Source organism: Heloderma suspectum, chromosome 2, assembly GCF_057233095.1.
Source record: "Heloderma suspectum isolate Gila_16-S chromosome 2, 16-S_ref, whole genome shotgun sequence".
NCBI lineage: Eukaryota > Metazoa > Chordata > Lepidosauria > Squamata > Helodermatidae > Heloderma > Heloderma suspectum.
In genome coordinates, this window is record NC_139459.1 from 325,529,736 (window position 1) to 325,554,754 (window position 25,019).

General features: G+C 42.0%; 1 protein-coding gene across 4 annotated transcripts; it reads left to right on the plus strand.

Annotated features, from left to right (window-relative positions):
* The first annotated feature begins 1,863 nt into the window (after nt 1–1,863).
* UBA3 (ubiquitin like modifier activating enzyme 3) lies at nt 1,864–25,019 on the plus strand. 4 transcript variants are annotated; one of them, XM_084840428.1, is made up of 18 exons: nt 1,864–1,911; nt 2,108–2,170; nt 5,859–5,979; nt 7,137–7,217; nt 11,307–11,389; nt 12,564–12,662; nt 13,420–13,463; nt 13,929–13,993; nt 16,153–16,308; nt 16,394–16,496; nt 17,285–17,398; nt 17,786–17,839; nt 19,107–19,143; nt 19,217–19,298; nt 19,879–19,979; nt 20,572–20,635; nt 20,727–20,781; nt 23,876–25,019. In XM_084840428.1, the coding sequence occupies exons 1-18, from the start codon at nt 1,892–1,894 to the stop codon at nt 23,962–23,964; spliced, it is 1,431 nt and encodes a 476-aa protein (XP_084696554.1). In that variant the 5' UTR covers nt 1,864–1,891; the 3' UTR covers nt 23,965–25,019. The 4 variants fall into 4 exon arrangements, with proteins under 4 accessions (XP_084696554.1, XP_084696555.1, XP_084696556.1 ...); XM_084840429.1 differs by having other exon boundaries at nt 12,564–12,644; XM_084840430.1 differs by lacking the exon at nt 2,108–2,170.

Below are 25,019 nucleotides of genomic sequence, written 5' to 3' on the forward strand. Positions count from 1 at the left end.
ACATTGCTTCTTCTGGCTTATACATTGTATAACTACATTCCTGTCCATTAAGTGTACCTATTTAACAGGCCTAATTCTATTCCTATTACTCAGAAGTACATATTCCACTGCATCAAATGGACCTTACCCCCAAGTAACTATGCATAGGTGTGCAGAGTAATTTTGTTACTATGAATACTGACTGGCAGCATATTAAATGTGTACTTAACACTGCCTTTCTTAAGAATCATATCGCAAAACTTTGGTAGTCTACTGAATTTTGAAATTCTGAGAAAGTTCATTGTTGGAGTTCAAAGTATTGCATAATAATAAGGGTGTATCTTTGTATAATGACATGTAAATATACAAATGTGCACCCAGGATTGTATTTTTTAAAAATAAATATTGCAGTATGTTTTTGGCAGGGGCTATACCATCAGGCACCATATAAAGTGCTTGCTTGCTCAGTTGTAAAGCCCAGGCTCGCTTCACATGTAACATGTATTTGTCTATCAAGAGAGTTTTCAAAAGTGACCCTATAAAATGCCCTTTTAGTAGGGTTGCCACCCAGCCAGAGCATTGCCAGAATTGGAAAATGCAAAGCAATAAAAAAAATCCAGCCAAAATGCTTTCCCAGATGCATGAGCTTTCCCAGATGCATCTGCAGGGACGCTTTCCCAGCAGAGCCGTAGAACTGGGACCTACTATGCTGTCGGCACGGAGCGTCGCCGATCAGTCTCTGTGAAACCACAGAGGCACTTCCGAGTCCAAATCGAACGTATGAAGGAAGCAACCCACTAACCAATGCAAGGAAATAGGCCGAGGTGCCTTGATGGCGGAGAGCAGAGGTGGGCAGAAAGTAGTTCCCCTGATTTTTTGGGACTCTAATTCCCAGAAGCCCCTGCCAGCATGGCCACTGGTCAGGAAGCTGGGAGTTATCCTCAACATCTGGGGAGTCGACTTTCTCCCCACCCCAGGCGCCTAGAGGTCCCCCCTCTTCGTTTTGCATTCTGTTCCTTGAAAGCCCCTATCAAGCGAAATCCTATGCACGTCTACTCAGATGTAAGTTCCACTTTGTTCAGTGGGGTATGCCGTGCACAGGATTGCAGCCCACGACAGAGGGTTATATCCAATGTTAGCCTTACTTACGGTAAGACCTATTGGAATGAATGGGACTTAAGTGACACTAACATTGGAAAGCCTCTGCAAGAATGTTCAGCGGGCTCAACAAACCATCTTGCTGATGAAGTGGACAACGTCCACGAAAGCTTATGCCAGAAATGCATCAGCTAGTCTTGTTGAGGGGCCACGAGACGTTTTGTTGTTTAGACCCTCCGCCTGTGCCTGACGTTCTGGGGGTGGCACTCACACATTGCCCGGAAGTGATAACGGTCTCCTTTCCCATTTTTATCTATCTGTATGCCGGAGAAGACTCTTACGAGTCCCCTGGACTGCAAGGAGGTCAAATCAGTCCATCCTAAAGGAAATCAACCCTGAGTGCTCATTGGAAGGACAGAGACTGAAGCTGAAGCTCAAATATTTTGGCCACCTAATGCGAAGAGAAAACTCCCTGGAAAAGACCCTGATGCTGGGAAAGACTGAAGGCAAAAGGAGAAGGGGACGGCAGAGGATGAGATGGCTAGATAGCATCACGGATGCAATGAATATGAACTTGAGCACGCTCCGGGAGAGAGCGCAGGACAGGAAGGCCTGGCGTGCTATGGTCCATGGGGTCACGAAGAGTCGGACACGACTGAACGACTGAACAACAACAACATGCCCGTCCATAGAGAAGCGGAAACCGTTCTGGGATCGACCATAAAGAAGCGAGCTCTATGGTAGAAGGGCCCCGCCGGCGAGGCGCTTCCTGTTGTGGTGCATTGTGGGGCGGGAGAGGGTCCGAGAAGCGGCTATGGCGGATGGCGAGGAGCCGTAAGTACCCGCGTGCCTGCTTGCCTCCCTTCGTAATCGTTCCCCGCCGTCGCTGCCCGGAAGGGGCTCCTGGTGGGTGGCGGGGAGCTCCCCCTTCGCCTCCGCCCCCCGCCCGCCTTCCCAGTCGTGGCGGGAGCGCGAGCTTGAGCCTGACCCGGTCGGTGACTGACCCTTCTTTTATTCTCTCTCGTTATAGGGAGAAGAAAAGAAGGAGGCTAGAGGAGCGGCGGCTAGCGGGAGAGAGGCAGAGAGAGATGGGGTCAGTGCGGGCTAGGGACGGAGGGGGCGCTGGGAAGGAAGGAGGGGGAGCCAAGGAGTGGGAGACGAGGCGAGGGTGTGGGAAGGGAAGGGAAGGGCGGCGGTGATTGTGGTGGTGAGGAACTGAGGATCAAGTGAGGAGGTGGGAGACCGTCCATTTACGGGGGGGGGGGGAGTGTTTCACCATCACCACAACTACTCCTGTGTTTCAGCTCATGTGCAACTCACTAACAGATACTGTCAAAAGCACCAATTCCCAACATGCTGGCTCTACACAGATTTAGTTCTTCCTCCGGTGGCAATCCTATATGTGGTCTACACAGCTTCAGACTGTGGGTCAGAGCTCACATGATTTTATGTCCCCCTACGCTTGCAGTAATAGTAATAAACTTTTCATAAGTAGAGCCCTTTCTCCACTGATAGTTTTCTGTCTGCAAAGCAGTTTCTTTGGATGGAGGGCTTTCAATCATGTGAGTGGACATCTGCAGTCTGAATTGGGCACAGTGCTTACTACCTCAGTGGGCACTAGGCCTGAGTGATAGTGTCTTTTGTGTGCATGTCAAAGGCACACATTGTTTTGCTTAAAAAAGAATTTAGAAGACATGTTTGGTCCATGTCTGCTAAACACGCCGCAGTACAACAAATGCTTTTAAAACTACTTTGATGTTTTGTCTTTTAGTTTAATCTTGAACATATATCCAAACACAGGCCTTTTACATTTTGCTTAGCATCATGCCTCCTCCCTGACCTGATACTACCATATTAAATGGTGCCTCTGCAGATGTTAGAGGGAGAAGGATGATTCAGGAAGATGCTGAATAGTTGCTAGTGGATAAGGTAGAAATAAAAGAAGCCTTGACAATTTACGCTTAAGGTTATAAAGTGGGTTCTGCCACCTTCCTCTCTTCCTCTTGTTGGTTTTGCTGTAGCTGAGCTACCGCAGATTAATAAACTGGGCGTAGGAACCTTCAGTTTGGGAAGTGAGTTGACAAAATCTCTTAAAAATGGAAAGATCCAGGTCCCAGAGAAAGCTCTGTGAGTTATGTACATTATCCCTTCAGTTGTTACTGTGCTGATATCTTGTCCTTTTCCTGATCTGATCATCTAACGCTGCATATGCAGGAAGCCCTACCTTGTCTATGGGTAGGGTTCATTGCTTGCCTCATTGCTTTACCGAGTTAAGTGAAATGGGACCAATGAATATTGAGCATGCTCATTGCCCTTTTCATAGCTGAAAGAATCCAGGGAGGTTATTGATGCTGATGGTAAATTAATAATGAAATTCTTGCGAAGACTAACTCATCTGTAATTGGAATGTATACTGACTGTATTTTGGTGTGATGGCTCATAAAACATTATTGCAAGTCTTTCCAGGATTAGACTCCTTAAGAGTTAGACCCGGTTCACATGTCACAAACAACCAGTGTTTATTAACCCTAGTTGTTATTAATGAAGTGGGACCAAGTGAACAAACTGCCTCCTAGCACTCCCACTGAGTTAAACAACCCAGGGATGGAATGGCCGTAGGTTGTTTAACTTGGTGAGAGTAGTTGGGCGGGGGCCAGCTTGCTCGTTCGTGGCTACCCAGGGTTTGTTTAAACCCTAAGCAGGCCTTAAATCACAAGTATGTTTCGATTGTAGGTGGCTGACCTGTAATGTGTTGCGCAAGTTTGTGTTGCTGAGGTATCCTTTTCAAAAATCAAGAGTTTATTTAAAAAGGAAAGCAAGAGTAAAACAGGACCATAGTGAGGAATGTGACTAGGAGGTGATGTGATGAAATGGTTTAAAATGTGGTAAATTCCTGAGGGTACAATCCTGTGCATGCCTACTTGGGGGTAAGGCCCACTGAGCTAGGTGCATCTTCCAAGTAAATATACATAGGATAAGGCTGTAAATTTGTTTGCACTACTTAGAAACACTGGCTGTTTAAAACCATGACTCCATAAACAATTATTTAAGAGATTTATTTGCTGCCTTTCACAATGCAGTATTTTCCCAATATGGGAAGTTTTCCAAAACTGCCATACAGTCTGTGAGATGTGTTTGAGATGTATGACTTTTCAAAGTAGAGGAAATAATTATTTATTTGTTTTATTCATTTGATTCATATTCTTCTGCAGGTTCCCAGGGCAGCTTTCAGAAAGCTAACTATGGTAAAACACAATTAAAACAAAAACATTAAAGCACCACAGTATAAGAGAGCAGTATAACCACAAAATTTGTATCTTGCAGCATCTGAACCTTTAAGGGTGCAATCCTATGGGGATAGGCGGCCGCCTCCGAACTCAGAGGCGACCGCCTATCCAATGCAGGGCAGGAGAAGCACAGAGGGGATTGTCCCCTCTATGCCTCAGCCGCCCTGCATTTGTGGCTAGACAGCCGATTTTGGCTGTCTAGCTTTGGGAAGGGGGAGAGCAGGGGAGGCGGCTGCCGGACAACACATAGGATGTGTTGTACTGGTGTTTCTGCCTTCCCCGCCCTGGAATGCCCCGCAGAACGCCCCGTTTTCACTGCTCTGTGCTCCTCTTTCGAGTGAAGAGCATCGGGCCATTCCAAGCTGCCTGCATGTCAGTGTGGGGGGCCAGAGGTCGGTTCTCTTCTGAGGTCAGTTCCTGGAAACCCACATATCCTATGGCCGTCTAGCCACTGACTAGCAGCCGTAGGATTGCTATGTATGTTTAGACAGAAAAAAGTCCTAGAACTCCTAGCATTCCCCAGCCAGCTATTTCTGTCTAAACATGCATAGGTTGCACTAAATGGTTGAATCTGAGTCTGTTAAAGAGATTAGAGAATTTGCAGAATTTGAAAGTTGTGCTTAGGATAGAAATTCAGATCTGATATGTTACACATTTGTATTGAGTGCAGGTTAGAAGTTCGTGAGCTAATATTTGAATGCATTATTAACATATAACTAGTGATAAGGTTCTGACGTTCAGATTAGCAAATGACTTGCATATGACTTTGATTTTTGATTTTTTTAAAAAATACGAATTTTATGTTGCATCCAAAATGTAGGGAATTCCTGAAACAAGCTACAGGGTTTCCTGAATGAATTACCAAAGGAAATATATTAGTGACTGGTGTAGTTCCCTCTGTTATTGTCAGAAGAGATACACTAATCTTCTATATATCGTCTACATACAAACATCCCATAAAAATATCAAGTTACTTAAATACTTGCTTTGCTTCCCTCCCCCAACTGCATGTTCTGTAAATCATGCCTGAAGTGGCTGGCTGTTAAAACATTGCACTTTAAAAATATTGGTAACTTTTTGCTTATTATTATTTTTTAAAATAGTACTAACATATTGTTTATCCAAGGAAAACAAAGTTAAAAATTCAGGCTTTACTTATATGAGAGCAGCTACTATATGTATCCTTTCTATTCTCAGTCTCTCTTCATTATTTATCACGTATAATAAGTTCATTTTAATGGAGAATACATTTCTGTGTGCCTGTGGTAAATAGTTGTAACAATGCCCAATAGCCGATGTAGTCCCAAGTATTTCATATACTTTCTATGGATAAAATGAAGTTGATAACATCTTACTCATCATGGTTTGTGTGATAACTGTATTTCAACAATACAAAAGGAAATTCTAAGCTTGTAGAGATACTGTTGTTTTGTGTGTATGTGTGCGTGTTTTTCCTACTGGTTTTTTGCAGCTGAATTTCTGTGTTCTGTGCAGAATGGCTGTTGATGGTGGGTGTGGGGACAATGGAGACTGGGAAGGTCGCTGGAACCATGTAAAGAAGTTCCTCGAGCGATCTGGACCATTCACACACCCTGATTTCGAGCCAGGCACTCAAGTGAGAAATGGTTATTTTAAATACAAATGTTTGTAGTATTGTATTGTTGACTGTTGTGATCCCTTCTGTCTGTTTGCCACTCATTAATGAAATATGAGCAAGGGTGCAAACTTCTGAAATTAACCAGCTAATTTTCTACATGACTGACAAGTGGTCTGGCTTAATGAAGTGTGCATAAATGATAGTGTGGATGCTGAAAGAGTCTTAGATACTTGAATAATTCATTTATACAAGAAGAAATTATGATAATTAGCTACGCTGAGAATTTATGAAAATGAAACAATGAAAATTGGTGAGATAATGTTGAACCTGCTTATTTTAGATGTGTGTCATATTTACTACCAACTTATAACTCATTTTATTGAAATGTATAAACCTAGTTGTAGATTTGATGCAAGTGTAATGCTACCCTGGTTTAAGAGATGGCGGGCTCTCTTTTCCTACCCCTCCCAGCTATGCATGCTAGTTGTCTGCACTTGTGTCTATCCAGGTTCTTCATTTAACCAGGATTAAAATGGCCTGGTACAAATTAACCTGGGGGTCTTCCTTATTCCATTTCAGAGTTCGGATTAAGACAAATTGTATGCATGCGCACCTGGGTGTAAATACCATTGAATTCAGTGGGACTTACTACCAAGTGGATATGCATAAGTTTGCACATGTAAGGGTAGACAACCTGGTGCCCTCCAGATATTTTGGACTATAATTCCCATAATCCTTGACCATTGGTCATGCTGGCTGGAGCTGATGGCAGTTGTAATCCAAAACAATTTGAGGGTACCAGGTTGTCTGCAGCAACAGTCAGGTTATGATTGCATAAAATATTAGATTCAGAGACTAAAAAGTCAGACTGCCAGAAGTATAAGTCAGTATTAAATATATGTAGTTCAGTGTTGAAGCCATTGACATTTGTCTTCCTGTATATGTTTCAGTTTATTATTTTTTTAATTACATGCATAAACAACATTAAAATTACTACTTGGCAATGCAGGATTATCTGTATTAATCAAATTAAACTCTGTACTGCCATAAGATGAACTCTTAATTGCGGATGAATTCTGTTGATTTTCACAGTTTTAAAATATTGTGTTATGAATCTGTTAGAAACCTATTGTTTGTTCTGTTTTCAACAAATTGTTTGTCTTGGTTCTTTACAGCCCCTTGACTTTCTGTTAAACACGTGTAAAGTTCTAGTTATTGGAGCAGGAGGATTAGGATGTGAACTTCTGAAAAATCTGGTAACAGTTTTATTTTTATTCCTTGATAGCTTGTCCTGTTCACTGTGAACATATTCATTTTGCCTGGTGTTCTGGTCTGCATACTAAATTGTCAGAGTTATGCGATTTGATATCCTTGTGTATAAAAGCACATTAAGAATTTGCTTTAGCAACCAGGTTTACACTCAGAGATTGAAACAAATGCAAAGTTGTATTGAATATATTACATGCTTAACACACAACCAATTCTGTAGCCTATTCAGGCCTATAGAAACATACAAAAATCTAAGTATTCGTTGTGTAATCAGAAATACTCCCAATATATTTGGAATACTGATGTCTTATACAAAGGTTTCCTTAATTTTGCTGCCATTTCAGTGGGATAAAGAAGAAATCCTGACCAAAAGTGAAGTCAACAAATTAACCTCACTGTTAGACAGCAGATAATAATGAGGAAATTTTTTACTCTGTCTTTTCCGCCAAGGCAGATAGATATTAGATTCATAGCTAATTCTTGTATGTTTCAATTAGTTTGTGAGCACAAGGATGTAGAAGGCTGCCATAGCTATGACCAAGGTCAGACAGAACTTTACAGATATACCCATCATATTTTAAGACACCCTCCCCCAGATGATGACAGGGCGGGGGTTTGTCCAACGCATCTGGAGGACATCAGGTTGGAGAAGGCTGTTTTACGCTTTAATCATAGAGGAAAAATATAGATACTACATTGTTACTTGAATGTTGGCAAGTACCATGAGGAAAAAGTGACACAAGTGAAAAAGCGAGGGACAAGTGGAAACCATGGCACCTTTTTAGAGGCTTTGATTTTAGAAGCTGTACCTCTAATCAGAAATGTGATTGATAATAATCCAAAAACTGGATATGTATCAAATAATAGAGGTATTATAAAAGTAGTACAGGTGCTACTAACTTCAAGAATGGATTACTGCAATGCACTCAATGTGGGGCTGCCCTTAAGGCTGCTCCGGCAGCTGGAGCTAGTGCAGAACGCAGCAGTTTGGCCGTTGTCAAGAGCTGCCTCTTTCCAGCGTGCATCATCTTTGCTGCGGGAACTGCAGTGGCTGCTTATCTGCGACTAGGCCAGGTTTAAGGTATTAATGCCAGTGTACAAAGCCATAAACAACTTAGGATGAGGTTACCTGAGAGAGCACCTTCTCTCTTACCTACCTGCCCAGTCACTGAGGTCATCGGAGGGCTTGCTCCTGGTGGCTCCACATGGACCTATGGCCTGATGGGAGTCCACAAGGAGAAGAGCCTTCAGTGTGGTAGCCCCCTTTCTTTGGAACTCCATGCTCCTGGAGGTCAGGCAGGCACCAACACTGTGTTGTTTCTGGTGCCTCCTGAAAACAGCATTGTTCCAGGAGGCATTGCTTAATTGACCAGTTACCATTTCTATTGGCATTCTGTTTTTTAAACAAGTGTGGTTTTAAGGTGGTGTTTTAATCTTTTTATTCTTCTACTGTTTATCTTTTGTGTTCACTGCTCCGAAATCTGTTTTAGATATGGAATGGTATACAAATATTGTAAATAAATAATGAATATTACTCTGAATTGGATGGCAGGTGATTTGGCAGGAAAAGAGTAGATCTTACACTTACATTTATACTGTTCCATGTAACACTTGTGCATGGACTTGGAAGACTCTTACATGTGGGATATTTTCCTTTTGGATTCTCAAAGGAATATTTTCCTCAGCTTGGATCCAAAGGTCTCTGGTATGAGCAGCAAGGCACTTCTGCTTGTGCAAGAAAGCCCTGCTGAATTCTTCCAATTTCTCTATCCTGCTACTGTCCCCCCATGCCCCAAACCATGCTTTTTCAGAGGTTTCCTGGATGCTCTGTTGGTGCTAGTGGAGTTCTCCTTGCTTTTCATTAGATCCAATCTCTTTTGTATTATCAGACTCCATAAAACATGATGTTTTGAGGTTAATAAATTGAATGTTTGTCCCACTTACAAGAGAAAAAATAGCTGAATGTCTGAATTGTTAATTCCTAGGTTTTGTGGGAGATAAGAGGCATAAGTGATTTCTGAGAAATACCTGACTTCTTCTAAGACATCTTTTTGCATTGTCTTTTTCTGTCTTTCATTCACTTACATGGGGCTAGGTCTCTGCCCCTTAACTTGTTAACTAACTTTACTCAGGGCTGCTGAATCTTGCTTGCTGGTTCTTTGTTCCCCCTAGGAAACCTAAAGCAAATAATTTTCAGAGGGGTAGCCATGTTAGTCTGTTGCATCAAAAAACCTGAAGAGTCTTGGGGCACCTTAAAGACTATGAACGCTTATGCCATAATACATTTGTTCATCTTTCAGGAGCCACAGTACTCTTTGTTGTTTCTAGAGCAGGGGTGGGTAGAAAATAGATCTCCAGATGTTTTGGACTTCAACTCCCAGCATCTTTGACCATTGGCCATGCTGGCAGGGGCTTCTGGGAGCTGAAGTCCCAAACAACTAGAAATCTACCACCTGCCCATCCCTGTTCTAGAGCACATAATTGTTTCTTGCAGCCTTTCCAGTTGACAGCCTTCCTGTTCTTGTCTATTTTGGGAAGGGCCAGGCCGTTTTCCTTGACTAGCATTGGCATTTTACATTATTGTAATGTAAAATTACATGTAATTGACATGAGCAGATGTTTCCTTTTCTGTTTGCTGATTGTTCTGTGGGTTGCCTCTGTCACTTGTTTCTTTCTGCCTGTCTACTGGTTTAACCTGGAAAAATTCTGAAATTAATTTTGGGATCGGCACATGCTCAGTTTAAGTTTTCTGTTGGCATGTTTCAGGCTACTCAAGTACATACATACATTGATTAAAACACTGCACAAGAAATGAGTCTGTTTTTTTGCAGTTTGATTTGATCATGTGATCACATCAATTCTTTTTTTTCTGCTCTGATTTGAGGGGTGCATTCATGAACTATGCACATTGGCAAGATGAGAGGAAAAATAAAGATGCAGAGATAACACTGATAACCTGCTTGCATGTGACTCTCTGAAGAAAGTTTGGAAATAAAACATGGAAGATCAGCAGATTTGTAATGTATCACACAGATTTGCTCTGCAAATGAAATCAGCTAACTTGGATTCCCAAAATCCAGGGAGAAATTTGAATGGGGAGTGTGTAATAATACAGCTTTTCAAACAAAATACTCATTTACAATCACTTTTCAGTAGTTCATTTAAAATCACCAGCACCAGTCAGTGTGGATAAAGGTTTTGCATGAAGTGCCTGCAACTTTTCTCCATCTCCCCTTTCCTCCAACACATGCCCACACTGACAGTGAGAAGCATGGTCACTGCAAGGATTCTGTAGTTGTCTGTGTGGACTACAGCCTGGGAAACTGACCAAATGGAATAAATCCATTATATTTAGCACTGGGATTTATAGCCAACGAAGACTAGTCTGAATCACCTTTACTCAGAATACCTCCGTTGGAAGCAGTTCGGCTTCTAAGTAAGTGGTTTCAGGACTGGACTGTAAATTAGATATTTAGAAATTTCAACATTTGACATGCTGAGAGTTTCAGTGAATTTAATTGCTCGTTTTGGCTACTTGACAGCATGTCTGTGTATTGTGGAAATTGGAATGGCAAGTTTTCAAAATTCAAGCTAGTTAGCATCAAATTGTTACTTCATCTTAATGGAATTCTGAAATTGAATTGGGTTTATGTATGCCATCTGCTAGTTTATGCATGGTTGTACTAAACAAAATTTAATGTCAGTTCTGGAAAAGAACTACAAGCTCAGCTAGAGGTGTTTGGTGAGTGTGTTTCCTCCTATGTAATCTGTAGACAAGTGCTAGGCAAAATATGTCTCATAGGGCCTTATCTAGCCTGTCGAAGTGCTTTCTTAGAATGAGTTATGCACCAGAGAAATTGTGAACTGGGTGTAGCTGTTGGGATCTCTGCTGCATTAGTTTTCTTCTATTACAAATGTAGAATCCAATTATATATACTAACTTCAGTATAGAAGGTTTTCATATGTTGCAAACCCTTAAAATATTGTCATTTTCAGAAGGAGCAAGGTCATCAAAACTGTTCTGATAATGAAAATATTGTTTTGTTTTTGTAACCTTGCTTTCTTTATCTATACAGGCATTATCTGGTTTTAGACAAATCCATGTCATTGACATGGACACGATTGATGTATCTAACCTGAATAGACAATTTTTGTTTCGGTAAGTCATTCATTTCAATAAGACTTTCTGGAAACAGAGTTCAGTGGGTTGTATCTTTTGTATGAGTGAAGTATGCCTTGACATTCCTAATAATAAATTAGTACTTCATTTTCACCCTACTAGCTTTACAAATACCTTCTCAAAATCTGCCTGTCATGTTAACCCCTCCCTGCTATCAACTTGCCTGCTTCTCCTGCTGTCTCTTCTCTCTTCTATCCACCCACCCACCAGTGTAGCATGCCTTTTGTTGAATGTAAAAAGCATTTCTACTTTATTAGTGCTCTCAAATATGAGTGGTGGAAGGATAACTCTGGAGCTCTGGGTGTCAGGGTTAGTCACCCAACTGTCAAATAATGGAGTATCTTGAGTGATGGTTATGTGGAAAACACATTGCTGATTATGTGGCAGTTTTACAGTTGGAGGCCATGATCCAAAATGCCCCTTTCTGCACACAAGACAAAGATTTGCATGAGTTTGTTCCTGGCACCAGATACCTGTTCTGCATCAGAAGCCACTTCTGAAGTTCCAAGGCCAGAACTTGGAGCTGCATTTGGTAATGGGGAATTCAAAAGCCCTTCTGTCTCCAAGGATCTCACTATGTAATCCTTTGAATCAGACTGAAGAGCAATTTCAGTGATTAGTAATCACATTTCTATGTTTGTAAAGAGTTAATATGGAGAAAATAGTTCATTACGTGTCCTGCTTTGTTATGACCTATAGTTTTAAACAAACAAAGGTGATAGTAACATAATCTTAGTATATTCCACTAAAGTGGGTGTAAGAGAAATAAGGCCGAGTCCAACATTACGTGAACAGAATTTTGCTCACATAATGGGAGTTTTCCCTCTACTCTCCCCTGGAGCCCCTGCACATCCCCTGAATCTACTCCAGAGGGTCCCCCAACCCTCCAGATCAGATTTGTGGAGCTGCACAGAGAGAGGGGAAATTTAATTCACCACCAGTGTCTGTTCTGTTGGGAGAAGAACAATGTTGGCTACAACCCTAAGAGTTTAAATGTCGGCTCTAAAGCACCAGTCGCCAATAACATTAGCCTTTCCTGCTTAGAAATAGTAGTTGCTGTAAAAGAGCTGGAAACTAAACCCCTATAGTTCTGTGTATATAAAATGCAAAACATTGACAGGTTTGGTTTCCTAACAAATGTTGTTTTTTACAGACCTAAAGATGTTGGACGGCCTAAAGCAGAAGTTGCTGCTGAATTTCTAAACAGCCGAATTCCCAATTGTGCTGTTGTACCGTATCCTTCTATGAAAATGTGACAACTTTGATTTATTATTCTCATGTCCAGTCACCCATGTTCTTCCTTTTTTGTTTGTGGCTTGGTTTAGTCCATGGGTTAATCCTGAATGTAATCGTCTGCTTGGGTTTAAAGAAAACAAAATCAGAGCTGGCTAGCAGATACTTCTCCTTCCTTTACTCTCAAAGCCATTTTGTACCATTAGGTGAAGAGCAGCGACTTCTCCCACAACCTATGAGCGAATTTGCAGGGTCAATATTTTGCGAGGTGGCTTGCATCAACATGCTATCTGCTGTGGCACTTGTGTGGGTTGCTCTTCCATTCATGTCTGCTTTGGTACTTCCTCAGAAAGTTGCTCTGCGCACAGGGGGAGGGTGGTTAGGGTAACTACAGAGATGGGAGGTTTGCGAAACCATGATCTGCGAGCCCGTCACACGACTGGGAACCATGTGGCACCACATGGTTCCCATAACCACCCCTCCATTGTTACTGTAACCATCCTCCCCCTGTGCGCATCTGAACAGAGCCACTTTCTGAGGAAGTACCAAAGCAGATATGAATTGAAGAGCAACCCACACAAGTGCCCCAGTGGACAGCATGTTGATGGTAGGAGTCATTTTAAGGAATACTATGTTGAAGATTTGATCTCTTGCTAGGTCTTTGGACTTGATTTGAATACCAAATTCATGGTTTGGTTCAAATTTCTGTTATGACTAGCTAATTGCCCTAGGAGCGTATGTTTTCAGTAAATCGCCTTTACTGTATATGTTTTCAGACATTACAAAAAGATTCAGGATCTGGATGATACTTTCTATAGACGTAAGTGGCTTAATGTGGTATTTTGAAAATAATAGTTCATGTTTTTGGCTGAGAGGAATGTGACTATCCTTTCCTTTAAACAGAAGATCAATACTATGGGTTGTATCCAGTGTGATACTAGTGGAAAAAGTACAAGAAGTGGTGGTGTTTCTCTAGCACTTGTGCAACAACTAGCACAACTAGTGCAAGCAACACCTAGTCCTATGAAGTCATAATGAGTTATGTAATGGTTTGTTCAAGCAAAGTCACAGCATTAGATTTGATACTTGCGCAAGGATGAAAGGGGGTTTCCACAAGTGATAGAAGCTTTGCACTAATAGAATGACACCTTTGTATACAATCCTATGAGAAGAACTTTCAGTTTAACTCCACCTCCTGTATGAAACCAAAGAAAAGATATGCTAACAATGTTGAAAGGGGGAATAAGTATTTGCATATGTAACAAATTAATATGTTTTTTTCTAGAGTTTCATATCATTGTATGTGGTTTGGACTCAATAATTGCAAGAAGGTGGATAAATGGCATGCTGGTAAATACTTTTGGCAACTAAAAAGTAAAGTTATTCAGTTTTTGCAAAATATGGCATTCTGTTCCAGTATTAACTAATGTGCTAATGGGAACCCTTCCTGAATGTAGTTCAGAGCATGAGGAACTTGTATTGAGGCAAGAGAGGAAGGGTTGGAAGGAGATGTATGGCCACCCTCTAGTGGCGCATAAATGTCCCATTAATGGCCAGTTGCACTTGTGTGTGTGCATAGATGGAAGCAGGAAGGGAAACAGGGCTCTCTTGAGTCTATGGGAATCGTCGGCTGCAGGGGCACTGTGCCCACAGTAGCCTGGATTGTACCCATGGCGTGGGTTATCTTTCACTCACAACTTTTCAAAACAATTTTCTTTTGTGAGTGAAATTCTGACCTAAATTTTTTATCATATATCTTGATTAAAATCTCGGTAACACCACTGGAGGCCAACGGGTACCTGGGTTAACCAGTTACTATTCCCGCACTAAGCTATTTAGGAATTGTACACTGAAGAGCCTTGAGAATTATGTCCCCTCAGTTCATATTGCAGAATTTTGAAGATGCAATAAGGGTTCTGCCTTAAAGGTTGCCTGTAAATAATTTTAGACAAATATTCTTGTGAAAATGAAGCAACAAAACAAGCAACAAACAAACAGTAATCACATATCCGTAAACATGGGGACATAACTCATACTCAGGCCTCATTGTTAGTGATCAGGGCTTGTGATTATGCCCACACTCCACCGCCCCTCTTTCCCCCCCCTTTCCCGCCCTTACTGCCTGTATTAATTGTCACATGGTACAATACGTGATTGCTTTCTGGGGAGCCACATTTCCATGTGGTTGCTCTTTGAGACTTAATTTCCCCTCCATGAGATTAAAAAGTAATAACTCATTTTCTGTAGAGACCTTCATAGAACCACATTTTTTGTCTGTAAGGACAGTTGACAAGTCGTACTCACAGCAGTGGAGTGGAGAGAGACCACTGTACTACTAAATGTATGAGACACTTTTCTCATGTGGAATAATCCACTGCTGTACAAACAGTGTTGGCTTCTGGTTCTGCAGCAACTAGAAAAATACATGGATTTTTAGAAACACTAAAAACCTGCACCATGCCATTTAGAGCTGCATTAAGTTGCAGTGCAGACAAGTTCAGTATCTCTGCAGCTGTTTCTGATGTTAAGGGAAAGCTTTAGTGCTAAAAGCTCGGCACCCAGTATACTATCTGACTTTTCTAGGCCCATAGTCATGTTTACATTTCAATGTTAATGACCTGGTTTGTATGATCATGGCAGTCCACTGTAGCTTCTTTAAGCCACAGTGAGCCACAGCAGGTGCTGGGCAGTTTTTGAATATTCAAGGTGTGGCCACAGCTTGTCATATCATCCGAACCCAGGCAGGGGGGGTTGTGCAAGGGTTAAACAACCTTCACATAACTTGTTTAACAGTTGTTTAATGCTCTCGCAGCTCCTGCCGCCCAAGTTTAGACGACATGACAGGCTGTGGTCATGGCTTGAATATTCATAATGACCACCTGCACACAGCGCAACCCACCACGGTGGCTTATTTGATCATGTGAACTGGCCCAATAAGTGACTGCATTTAAATTACTTCCCCGCTCCATAGACTTGGGTACTTTTAAGAATAATATAGGAGGTTAGAATACTGTGGTATAACAAGACCAAGATCCTTAGGTTTACTACAATCTTTAATATTTTGGCTGATTTGGAAGAATATGGATGATGCTGTTTTCCTTCTTGACTCACCTTACTTGTTCTAGAAACCCTGTTAGTACTGGTGTTTTCCCACTCTTTTGTTACGTTTTTTCTAGCTAACACACACATATAAACTTTAAATGTAAAATGTGTAAAGGGCTCTCTGTAGCCCTCTAATGCCTGCTGCTTATGAAGACTTCATGTTCCAATGGTGGTGACTGAAATGGCTTGATGGTGGACTGTGTGGGCACTCAAGCTCCTGAAGTGTAAACATGAATGAGTTGCACAAAATAATTTCGTGTTGTATTGGAAAGATGAGATGTGGCTACCACCACATTCTATGGAATAGAAATGTCTATTTCAGACAGTTTAAATTTAGCATGTCAGTTTAGCAGTTAAGTGCATGGGCTGGGAGGTATTTATATAATAAACTCTACTTTCCTTTCCAGATTTCACTTTTAAACTATGAAGATGGGGTGTTAGATCCAAGTTCCATTATACCTTTGATCGATGGAGGAACTGAAGGCTTTAAAGGAAATGCTCGTGTGATCATTCCTGGCATGACAGCTTGTATTGAATGCACACTTGAACTTTATCCACCGCAGGTAGCTTAAAAAAATCTAATCTGTCATAGGTGGGCCTCTCCTTGCAAAATTCATGTTGAATTACCTTATAATCTCTTCTTGCCAGGTAAATTTTCCTATGTGTACAATTGCTTCAATGCCTCGGCTACCAGAACACTGTATTGAGTATGTCAGGATATTGCAGTGGCCCAAGGAGCAACCTTTTGGAGGTAATCTACTTTTAAACCTTAATCAAAATAGGAAGCTGAATAATACAAAAAACCTGCCCTACTTTATTTCACTTGCCTTGCAAAATGTGACTTAAAAGTCAGAACTCTTTCTTCCTCTTGTGACCTTTCTGATTCGGAGATTTGATTCTCAACATGGAGCCTTCTGAGATTCCTATGCCCTGCTGGGCTGAAGCCAGGGTGGCAGGAGGAGCAGTGGAGGCGATCTTTGCCTCCACATCCTCCGATCTTTGCTTTTTTCACTAGATGGGCTTTTTAGCCCATCTAGTGAGGGCGCTTTGACGGAAGGAAGGAGGCTGGAGGAGGTTCAGAATAAATCATAATTTGGCCTCTCTGGTCTCCTCCTCTCCCCTGCCCACTGGAATGCTCCCTTTTTGCACTCTCCAAGGTCGATTTTCTGACCTCAGAGAGGTAGCTGGCTCAGTTCTCTTTACACCAGCTGTGAAGTGGTAGGGGAGGGGGGCAGATCTCCGACTCCCCTTTCTGAGGGTGGAGTGCTGTCTCCAAACTTGAACAGGGGAATCCAAGCTATCCTATGGTCCCTTGGATGCTCACCCAGGGACCATAAGATTGCTCTCTAAATTACTTATAAATATTTTCTTTTGCAGGAATCACAATTGTTAAAAAAAAAACTAATCCTCTTGTAAAATTAATATGTTATTCACTCCTCTCTTAATGAGACTTCAAGCAAGTGTTTGGTTTTTCAGCCAGTTGCATTTATTAAGAACTATTTCAAATTTAAACCATATGCATTATATGTTTTCTTGCAGAAGGTGTTCCTTTAGATGGAGATGACCCAGAGCACATACAATGGATTTTTGAACAGTCTTTAGAAAGAGCATCTCAATTTAATATTAAAGGTCTAACCTACAGGCTCACGCAAGGTACGATTCAGCAAGAGCTGTCCAGCTACCACAGGAATGGGGGACCTTTTGCTGTTTAGATGGTGTTGGACTCAAATTCCCATCAGCCCCAGCCAGCATGGCCAATGGTCAGACGTGATTAAAGTTGTAGTCCAGCATTGTAGTTCCCCATCCCTGCACTGGTACCTCTGTTCTCTGGAAAACTGTAATGGTAAACAAACATATCAAGCTTTAATTTCTCCTATTCAGTGTTGGTTTAGGATGGTGGCTGTAGCTACTACAATATTCTGTAGATCTTCTCCTTTGAGTTATTGTTAATTTCTGTAGCTGTCTTTTGGAGTACAAAATTCTTTGCTACTGTTACATGTAGAAATAATGTAAAGGTGTGTGGTGCTTCTCTCAATACAGGAGTTGTAAAGCGGATCATTCCAGCTGTAGCTTCTACAAATGCTGTGATTGCAGGTACAGTAATGCCATAACTAAATTTCTTGGTTGTAATTACATGTTCAACAATAGTGCTGGGGACCCCAGCTAACAGCAGCGTCTTCCTGTTCTATCACTTAGACACTGTCGACTTCTTTTATTGTTGTGTTTTAAATTTTGTATTAATGGATCTGTTTTTATGTTATGTTGTAATTAATATTTAGTTTTTATTATGTATTTTTTTTATTAGCTGCTTTGGGCTGGTGTGACAGGTGTTCTGTGAAAAGCCATCATGCCAGCTAATGCTATTGGTGTTGCACTAGAGATTGCTTACATTGTGGCATAATTTACGTTAGTGCTAGTGTCAACTTAGATACTGCCCCCCTGAGTGCCATTTGCGGGGGAAAGGCAGAGTGTAAATTAAATTAATAAATATTTGTATATTTGGGTTGAGTATACTTCATACTAGACCAGCCTAAATAGACAAGGAAAAGAGTTTTACAGCAAATCCTATATATACTTAGGTGTAATTTCCATTGAGTTCAATGGTACTTATCCCCAGGTAAGTATTATAGGATTGGAAGGACAGATACTGAAGCTGAAGCTCAAATATTTTGGCCACCTAATGCGAAGAGAAAACTCCCTGGAAAAGACCCTGATGCTGGGAAAGATTGAAGGCAAAAGGAGAAGGGGACGGCAGAGGATGAGATGGCTAGATAGCATCACCGATGCAATGAATATGAACTTGAGCACACTCCGTGAGAGATTGGAGGACAGGAAGGCCTGGCGTGCTATGGTCCATGGGGTCACGAAGAGTCGGACACGACTTAATAACTGAACAAAATCCTTTATTGACAATCTTTAGAAAATTTACGTGAAAGGAGATTGCATTGAAATCAATGTAATTCACTGCTACGTAAAGTTTGTTAGAATGACGCTGTTAGAAGGGAACTTGGCACAACTGGTTTAGCGATCTTTCTGGGTTGCCAAATCTTAGGAAAGTACATTTAAATGAGATTTATAGGCAAACTGGATTGTGGTAATACAGGTTTAAAATTCTGGCTGAATTTAATAGCAGACTCATCGTAATTGACACACCTGGTATCTTTCATGCCTTGTTTCAAATGAAATCCATTTTTTTGCATATTAAACGTGTGACCATATCCAGCTTTCAGGAGTCTTTAAATACGTAACATAAGCTCATTGGTGTTTTTTCCATGTTTCTATAAGTGTGATGCTTGATCTGCAATTTTTGTTCTTTAATGTTCAACAAATTTTGATCGTTCGTGTTTCTCTCTTTCTCTAGCTGTATGTGCCACTGAAGTCTTTAAAATAGCCACAAGGTAACTTGTTTTCTAAATATTTTTTAGCAAACATGTTGCTTACAAATGCTAAGAGATTTTGTTTTCATTACAGTGCATACATGCCTTTGAACAACTATTTGGTATTCAATGATGTAGATGGCCTCTACACATACACATTTGAAGCAGAAAAGAAGGTTGGTCTTGCTGCAGAAAATTGTCTTAGATCATGGATTGTTTTTGGTCTTATTCTCCAGTACTGTGCCCAGAACCTCTCATGTGCTTACCAGAATCAGCGGGGCTGGCCATGCGCGGAAGGCCTCAATTGGATACTGCCCTTAGCGTTTGCCTGTTTGACTCAGTAGGGGACAGAGTCATAACAGCACATGTGGTGAGAACTCAGCTATTAAGATCACTGCAGGAATATGGTGAATTGTTTATCTGGGATTATTATTAATATGTCAGTTCTTATTCCACCCCTTTTCAAATTCTGGAGAACAAAAGCACATTTATTTAAGAGCTGCCATCAAATTGTTTAGAAGCTCCAACTAATATGGGCCACTGAGATCATATAAGCCCTGTGCTTTGTCAACTGCACTCATTCCCTGACACTCAAATTCTCAGTTCAAGGTGCTAATGATAAAGCTTGGTTTTAACATACCTTAGGGGGTCCTCCTTCCCCACCTGTTACGATCTATGAGAAGTCATGCTAACTTAAATGACACTGATTTATTTACACGCTTTACCATATTAAGTACCTCACTTGCTCCTTTGTAGGAGAACTGTCTGGCTTGCAGCCAGCTCCCTCAAAACATAGAATTTTCTCAATCGGCTAAACTACAGGAAGTCTTGGATTATTTAACAAACAGTGCTTCATTGTAAGTATGGAATGAATCTGATATGATAAATGCTTTTAAATAATTGAACCCAGATCCTAGAAACATATTTTTAGAGAGCGATTAGCCCAAATGACGGAATGCTCTGAGCCCTTTGTCTATCCAAAACCCTTCCGGGCTCTTGCTGGGCAGTGTGGGAGAAGTGACGGAGGCTTTTTTGCCTCTGTCTTTGGTATGAACATTTTTCTGTAGATGGACATCTGCTCCTGTGCAGGAGATGGGGGCAAGCTGAGAGGCCACTAGATCCAGTGGATTCACAGCCTCCCCCCCCCCCCCCCCGGCTCACCCCCAATACACCCATTTCTGGTCAGAGTCCTGACTCTGCGAGGGAGCCACTGTGGAACATTCTGCAGCAACTGGGAGGTTCTGGCGGGGGTGGGTGGAGAAACATAGTTGGACCTTCTCGTCCAAGGTCAGAGCTCTATTTCCAGCTTGGAGGGGGAGATCCACTGCATCTATGGCCCCTCATGCTGCCTATGGGCCATAAGATTATGCTCTTAGTAGATTAAAGATATTGATACTTGTTTTAAAAAACTGGTTAGTTGTCTTACTGAATATTGTTCTTCTTACACAGACAAATGAAGTCTCCTGCAATAACAGCCACAGTGTATGGAAGAAATAAAACTCTTTATTTACAGGTGACTAATGCATACATATGACTACTTTTAGTGTGTTTATATGTTTAAGCAAAAAATAATACGAAGTCTGTATGTTTCTCCCTTATCCCAGTCAGTAGCTTCAATTGAAGAACGAACAAGGTCGAACCTTTCAAAGACTTTAAAAGGTAATATAAAATAATAAATATAAACATTATTAAAAGCATATTGGCACATACAGCTCAGTTAAAAAAACTAAAAAAACCTTTGTGTACTGCTTAACATATCTGTGACCCTCTTCACAAACCACAGAGGGTTCTTGTGGGTTAATTAACTGAAGATTAACCACAGTGTGTGTGGAGGTTATGCAGATGCCATTTTCAGTATGCACACTCCGATCGGGGCGATTGAGAGTTGCTGCATGCTGTACAAACCCAGCCATCACGGGTTAGACAACCCACACTTAGCCCTTGATTAATAGTTAAGTGTGGGTTGTTTAACCCTCAATTAACCCATAGTGGCTGGGTTTGTAAGACATGCCACAACCCCCCATCAGAGGTTGCATTTTCAAAATGGTGGCTGCGTGCACTCTGCACACACCACGGCTAATTGTGGGTTAATTGACCCAAGATAAGCTGCTGTGTTGTGTGAACTGGCCCCAGTCTGGTATATTGGAGTTGTAAGAGAACCTTTATCAGTAGTTCTCCAAAGTTGCTTCCATACACAGTTTCAGGGGACTTGGTTCCTGTACTACAAACTCACGAGATGAGTCTGTGGAAAACTGCAGTGTACTGTGCTGCCAAATAATTAAATTTTTATTATTATTATTAAATTTGTTAATCGCCCATCTGGCTGGTCATCCAGCCACTCTGGGCAATGTACAGCATATAATAAAACAGTTTAAAACAGTAAAATTCTACAATAAAAATGTTTTCTAAAATACCCTAACCCACCCCAAATGCCTGCCTGAACAACCACGTTTTTAATGCACAGCGGAAGCTCATTAAAGAGGGGGCATGGCCCTAGGGAGGGAGTTCCACAGAGTGGGGGCCACCACAGAAAAGGCCCTCTCCCTCGTCCCCACCAGTCTAGCTGTCCTGGCTGATGGGACAGAGAGAAGGCCATCCGAGGCTGATCTTGATAAGCGGCCTGTCTGGTGTTGCTGGAGGTGCTCCTTAAGATAGGCTGGGCCGGAACCATATAGGGTTTTAAAGGTCAAAACCAACACCTTGAATTTGGCCCGGAAAACAACTGGTAACCAGTGCAACTCCTTCAGCACTGGAGTGATGTGATCTCGCCGGCGGCTGCCTTTAATCAGGTGAGCCGCCACGTTCTGTACTAGCTGCAGCTTCTGAACAGTTTTCAAGGGTAACCCCACGTAGAGCGCATTACAGTAGCCTAAACGAGAGGAGACCAGGGCATGTACTACCGATGGGAGCAGATGGTCGGGAAGGAAGGGGCGCAGCCGCCATATCAGATGGAGTTGATACAGCGCTGTCCGGCTCACAGCTGACACCTGAGCCTTCATGGACAGCTGGGAGTCCAAAATGACCCCCTAGCTGCAGACCTGGTCTTTCAAGGGTAGCCGTACCCCATTCAACACCAGGTCAACATCCCCCAGCCTCCTCTTGTGTCCCACCAAAAGTACCTTGGTCTTGGCAGGGTTCAGCTTCAGTTTATTCCTCCCCATCCAGCCACTCACCGTCTCCAGACATTTGGACAGGGATTCTACAGCCAACCTTGGTGAAGATTTGAACGAGAGGTAGAGCTGTGTGTCATCCGCATATTGATGACACCGCACCCCAAACCTCCTGATGATAGCCCCCAGTGGCTTCACATAGATGTTAAATAGCATGGGGGAGAGGATGGAACCCTGTGGCACCCCACAAGTGAGTGGCCACGGGTCCGAAACCCCCTCTCCCAGTGCTACCTTCTGGTACCTGCCGGAGAGGAAGGACCGGAACCACCACAATACAGTGTCTCCAATGCCCAACCCCTCCAGGCGGTCCAGGAGGATACTGTGGTCAGCGGTATCAAAAGCCGCTGAGAGGTCGAGGAGAACAAGGAAGGAGCATTCACCCCTATCCAGAGCCCTCCTCATATCATCCACCAAGGCGACCAAGGCCATTTCTGTCCCATGCTCAAGCCTGAAGCCCGACTGAAATGGGTCTAGATAATCAGTTTCTTCCAAGTGTGCCTTCAACTGCACCGTCACCACCCGCTCAATCACCTTGCCCCAAAATAGCAGATTTGAGACTGGGGGAAAGTTGTTCAGAACTTGAGGATCCAAGGAGGGCTTCTTTAAGAGTGGTCTTATCACTGCCTCCTTGAGGGCTGATGGCATCACTCCCTCCTCAAGGGAGGTATTCACCACCACCCTGATCCCCCTCACCCAGTCTCTCTCTGCAGCCCATAATAAGCCAAGATGGGCAAGGATCAAGTAAGCAGGTGGTCGGCCTTTCAGATGAAAGCACCTTGTCCACTTCATCAGGAGGAAGAAGCTGGAACCGATCCCACAAAACCGGTTTGCCACAGGCCGCCTCTTGCTCACTAACTGTACCCACAGCGTGCAGAGTAACACTCCTAATCTGATCAATTTTATCTGCAAAGTGCCTTGCCAAGGCCTCACAGGAGGCCTTAGAATGCTCCAGTGGTTCAGGAGCCACAGGACCGACCAGGCTCCGGACCACTTGGAACAGCCTCCTGGGACAGCACTCTGCAGACGTGATAGAGGCAGCATAATATTCCTTTTTTGCTGCCTTCACCACCACGTGATAGGCTGAAGATACAGCTCTAGCCCGTGTCTGATCGTCTTTGGAGTGAGACTTCCGTCACCGGCGCTCTAGCTGTCTCACCTCCTGTTTCAGAGCTTGTAACCGCAGATTGAACCATGGTGCAATCAGAGCCCTGTTCAGGGGGAGAGGCATTTCGGAGCCACCTGATCTAATCCAGTGATTGTGGGCATTAGACAACAACATAGTATAACTTCCATTCTAACAATTAGAACCACTGGCAACTGAAACTGAATGCTCGGGGTCCAAACCTTTCTTGGGTGTGCAGCCCTATTTACTCATTTCTGTGGATACAGATCTAATTTTTTAATCAATTGGTAACTGTAATTTTTACACATCAATACTCAGGCAATTGTCCTGCTGAAAGCAAAATTACCACATTTACTGTTTCCACGTTGAATTGCTTGAGTGAATGCTTTCTTGCATTTGTCAGTTCCACATATTCCATAAGTCATTGAAATGCTGTGCTCATAACTGTTTCTTGTTACAGAACTGGGACTTGCTGATGGTCAGGAACTTGCAGTTGCAGATGTCACCACACCTCAGACTGTACTATTCAAACTTCATTTTACTACTTGATAGAAATGCAAGCGGCATAAACATGCATTAAAGAAAGTTTGCACAACTTGTAAAACTATTGTTGTACACTGGGTAGAGGGGAGATGAATTATTCAGGCCTGATTCCTATTAATATAAGCATTGCTGGAAGTTAAATAAATTGCTCTTATTTTAGAACTGTCCTTGAAAACCAATATTTGGTTGATAACTGTATAAAAGCTCTCTAATGTACAGAAATTTGATGTACAGCATTTTTTTCAATTTGTAATTACACTAAATGAATGCCAACACCCTTTCCTGCATGTGGAAATCTCATGCTGGTCAATACATTAGTTCTTGAAGCACCTATGAACCTTCTGAATGTACACAGTAACATGAACAAAGATTTTAAATTACATTTTAGAATCTATGTACAATTTAGTTCAGACTACCAGACGATAGAATTAAATAAGCCCATTTCTTGTTTTATTTAATGTCGTTATGGAACTATTTGTCAGATATTAAGTATTGCCAAAATGTACTGTATTTTTTCAAAATATGGAAAGATTGTACTTAAACTACCACCTGTAGATGAACATTAAATACTTCATTTCTATACTTGCAAGTATTACCAGCTATTATGCACGGTACTGCCCGCTGATATTCAGGATTGGTGTTACACTGTTAGCATATTTATTAATAAAAAGTATACAACAGTAACTCTAGTCTGTTAGTATGTCAGTAGTGCTTGTTAGGATGTGAGCTCAATTACAAAAAATGAAAGTCAAATTTTATCCTTTTTAAAAACTAACAAAGCCTTCTTGAAATGTAGATACAGATTCAAGAAGCTTTGTGTAACCCCTAAACAATCCAGAATTTCTAGGTTTGGATGTAATGATAACCCACGAATGGGGTGTTCCTGGGTTGCTTAGGAAAGAAGAAGCGCCGAGTGTGCAGGAGGCAGTGTGCTCACTTGGTGCTGTGTGGTCACGACTAACTGTGGGTAAAACAACTGATAGCTGTTACATATGAGCTGGGTCAGTCTTTCTTTTTCAGAAGCAAACTGATGCTTCAGTCTCACAGCCATCACCCCTCCC

Excerpts from the sequence above, each read along its gene's own strand:
- UBA3 (XM_084840428.1), top strand. The coding sequence starts at position 1,892 with ATGGCGGATGGCGAGGAGCC. Across the intron at positions 2,171-5,858 it reads GAGAGGCAGAGAGAGATGGG|AATGGCTGTTGATGGTGGGT; the intron begins GTCAGTGCGGGC and ends TGTTCTGTGCAG. Across the intron at positions 16,497-17,284 it reads CAAGGAGCAACCTTTTGGAG|AAGGTGTTCCTTTAGATGGA; the intron begins GTAATCTACTTT and ends GTTTTCTTGCAG.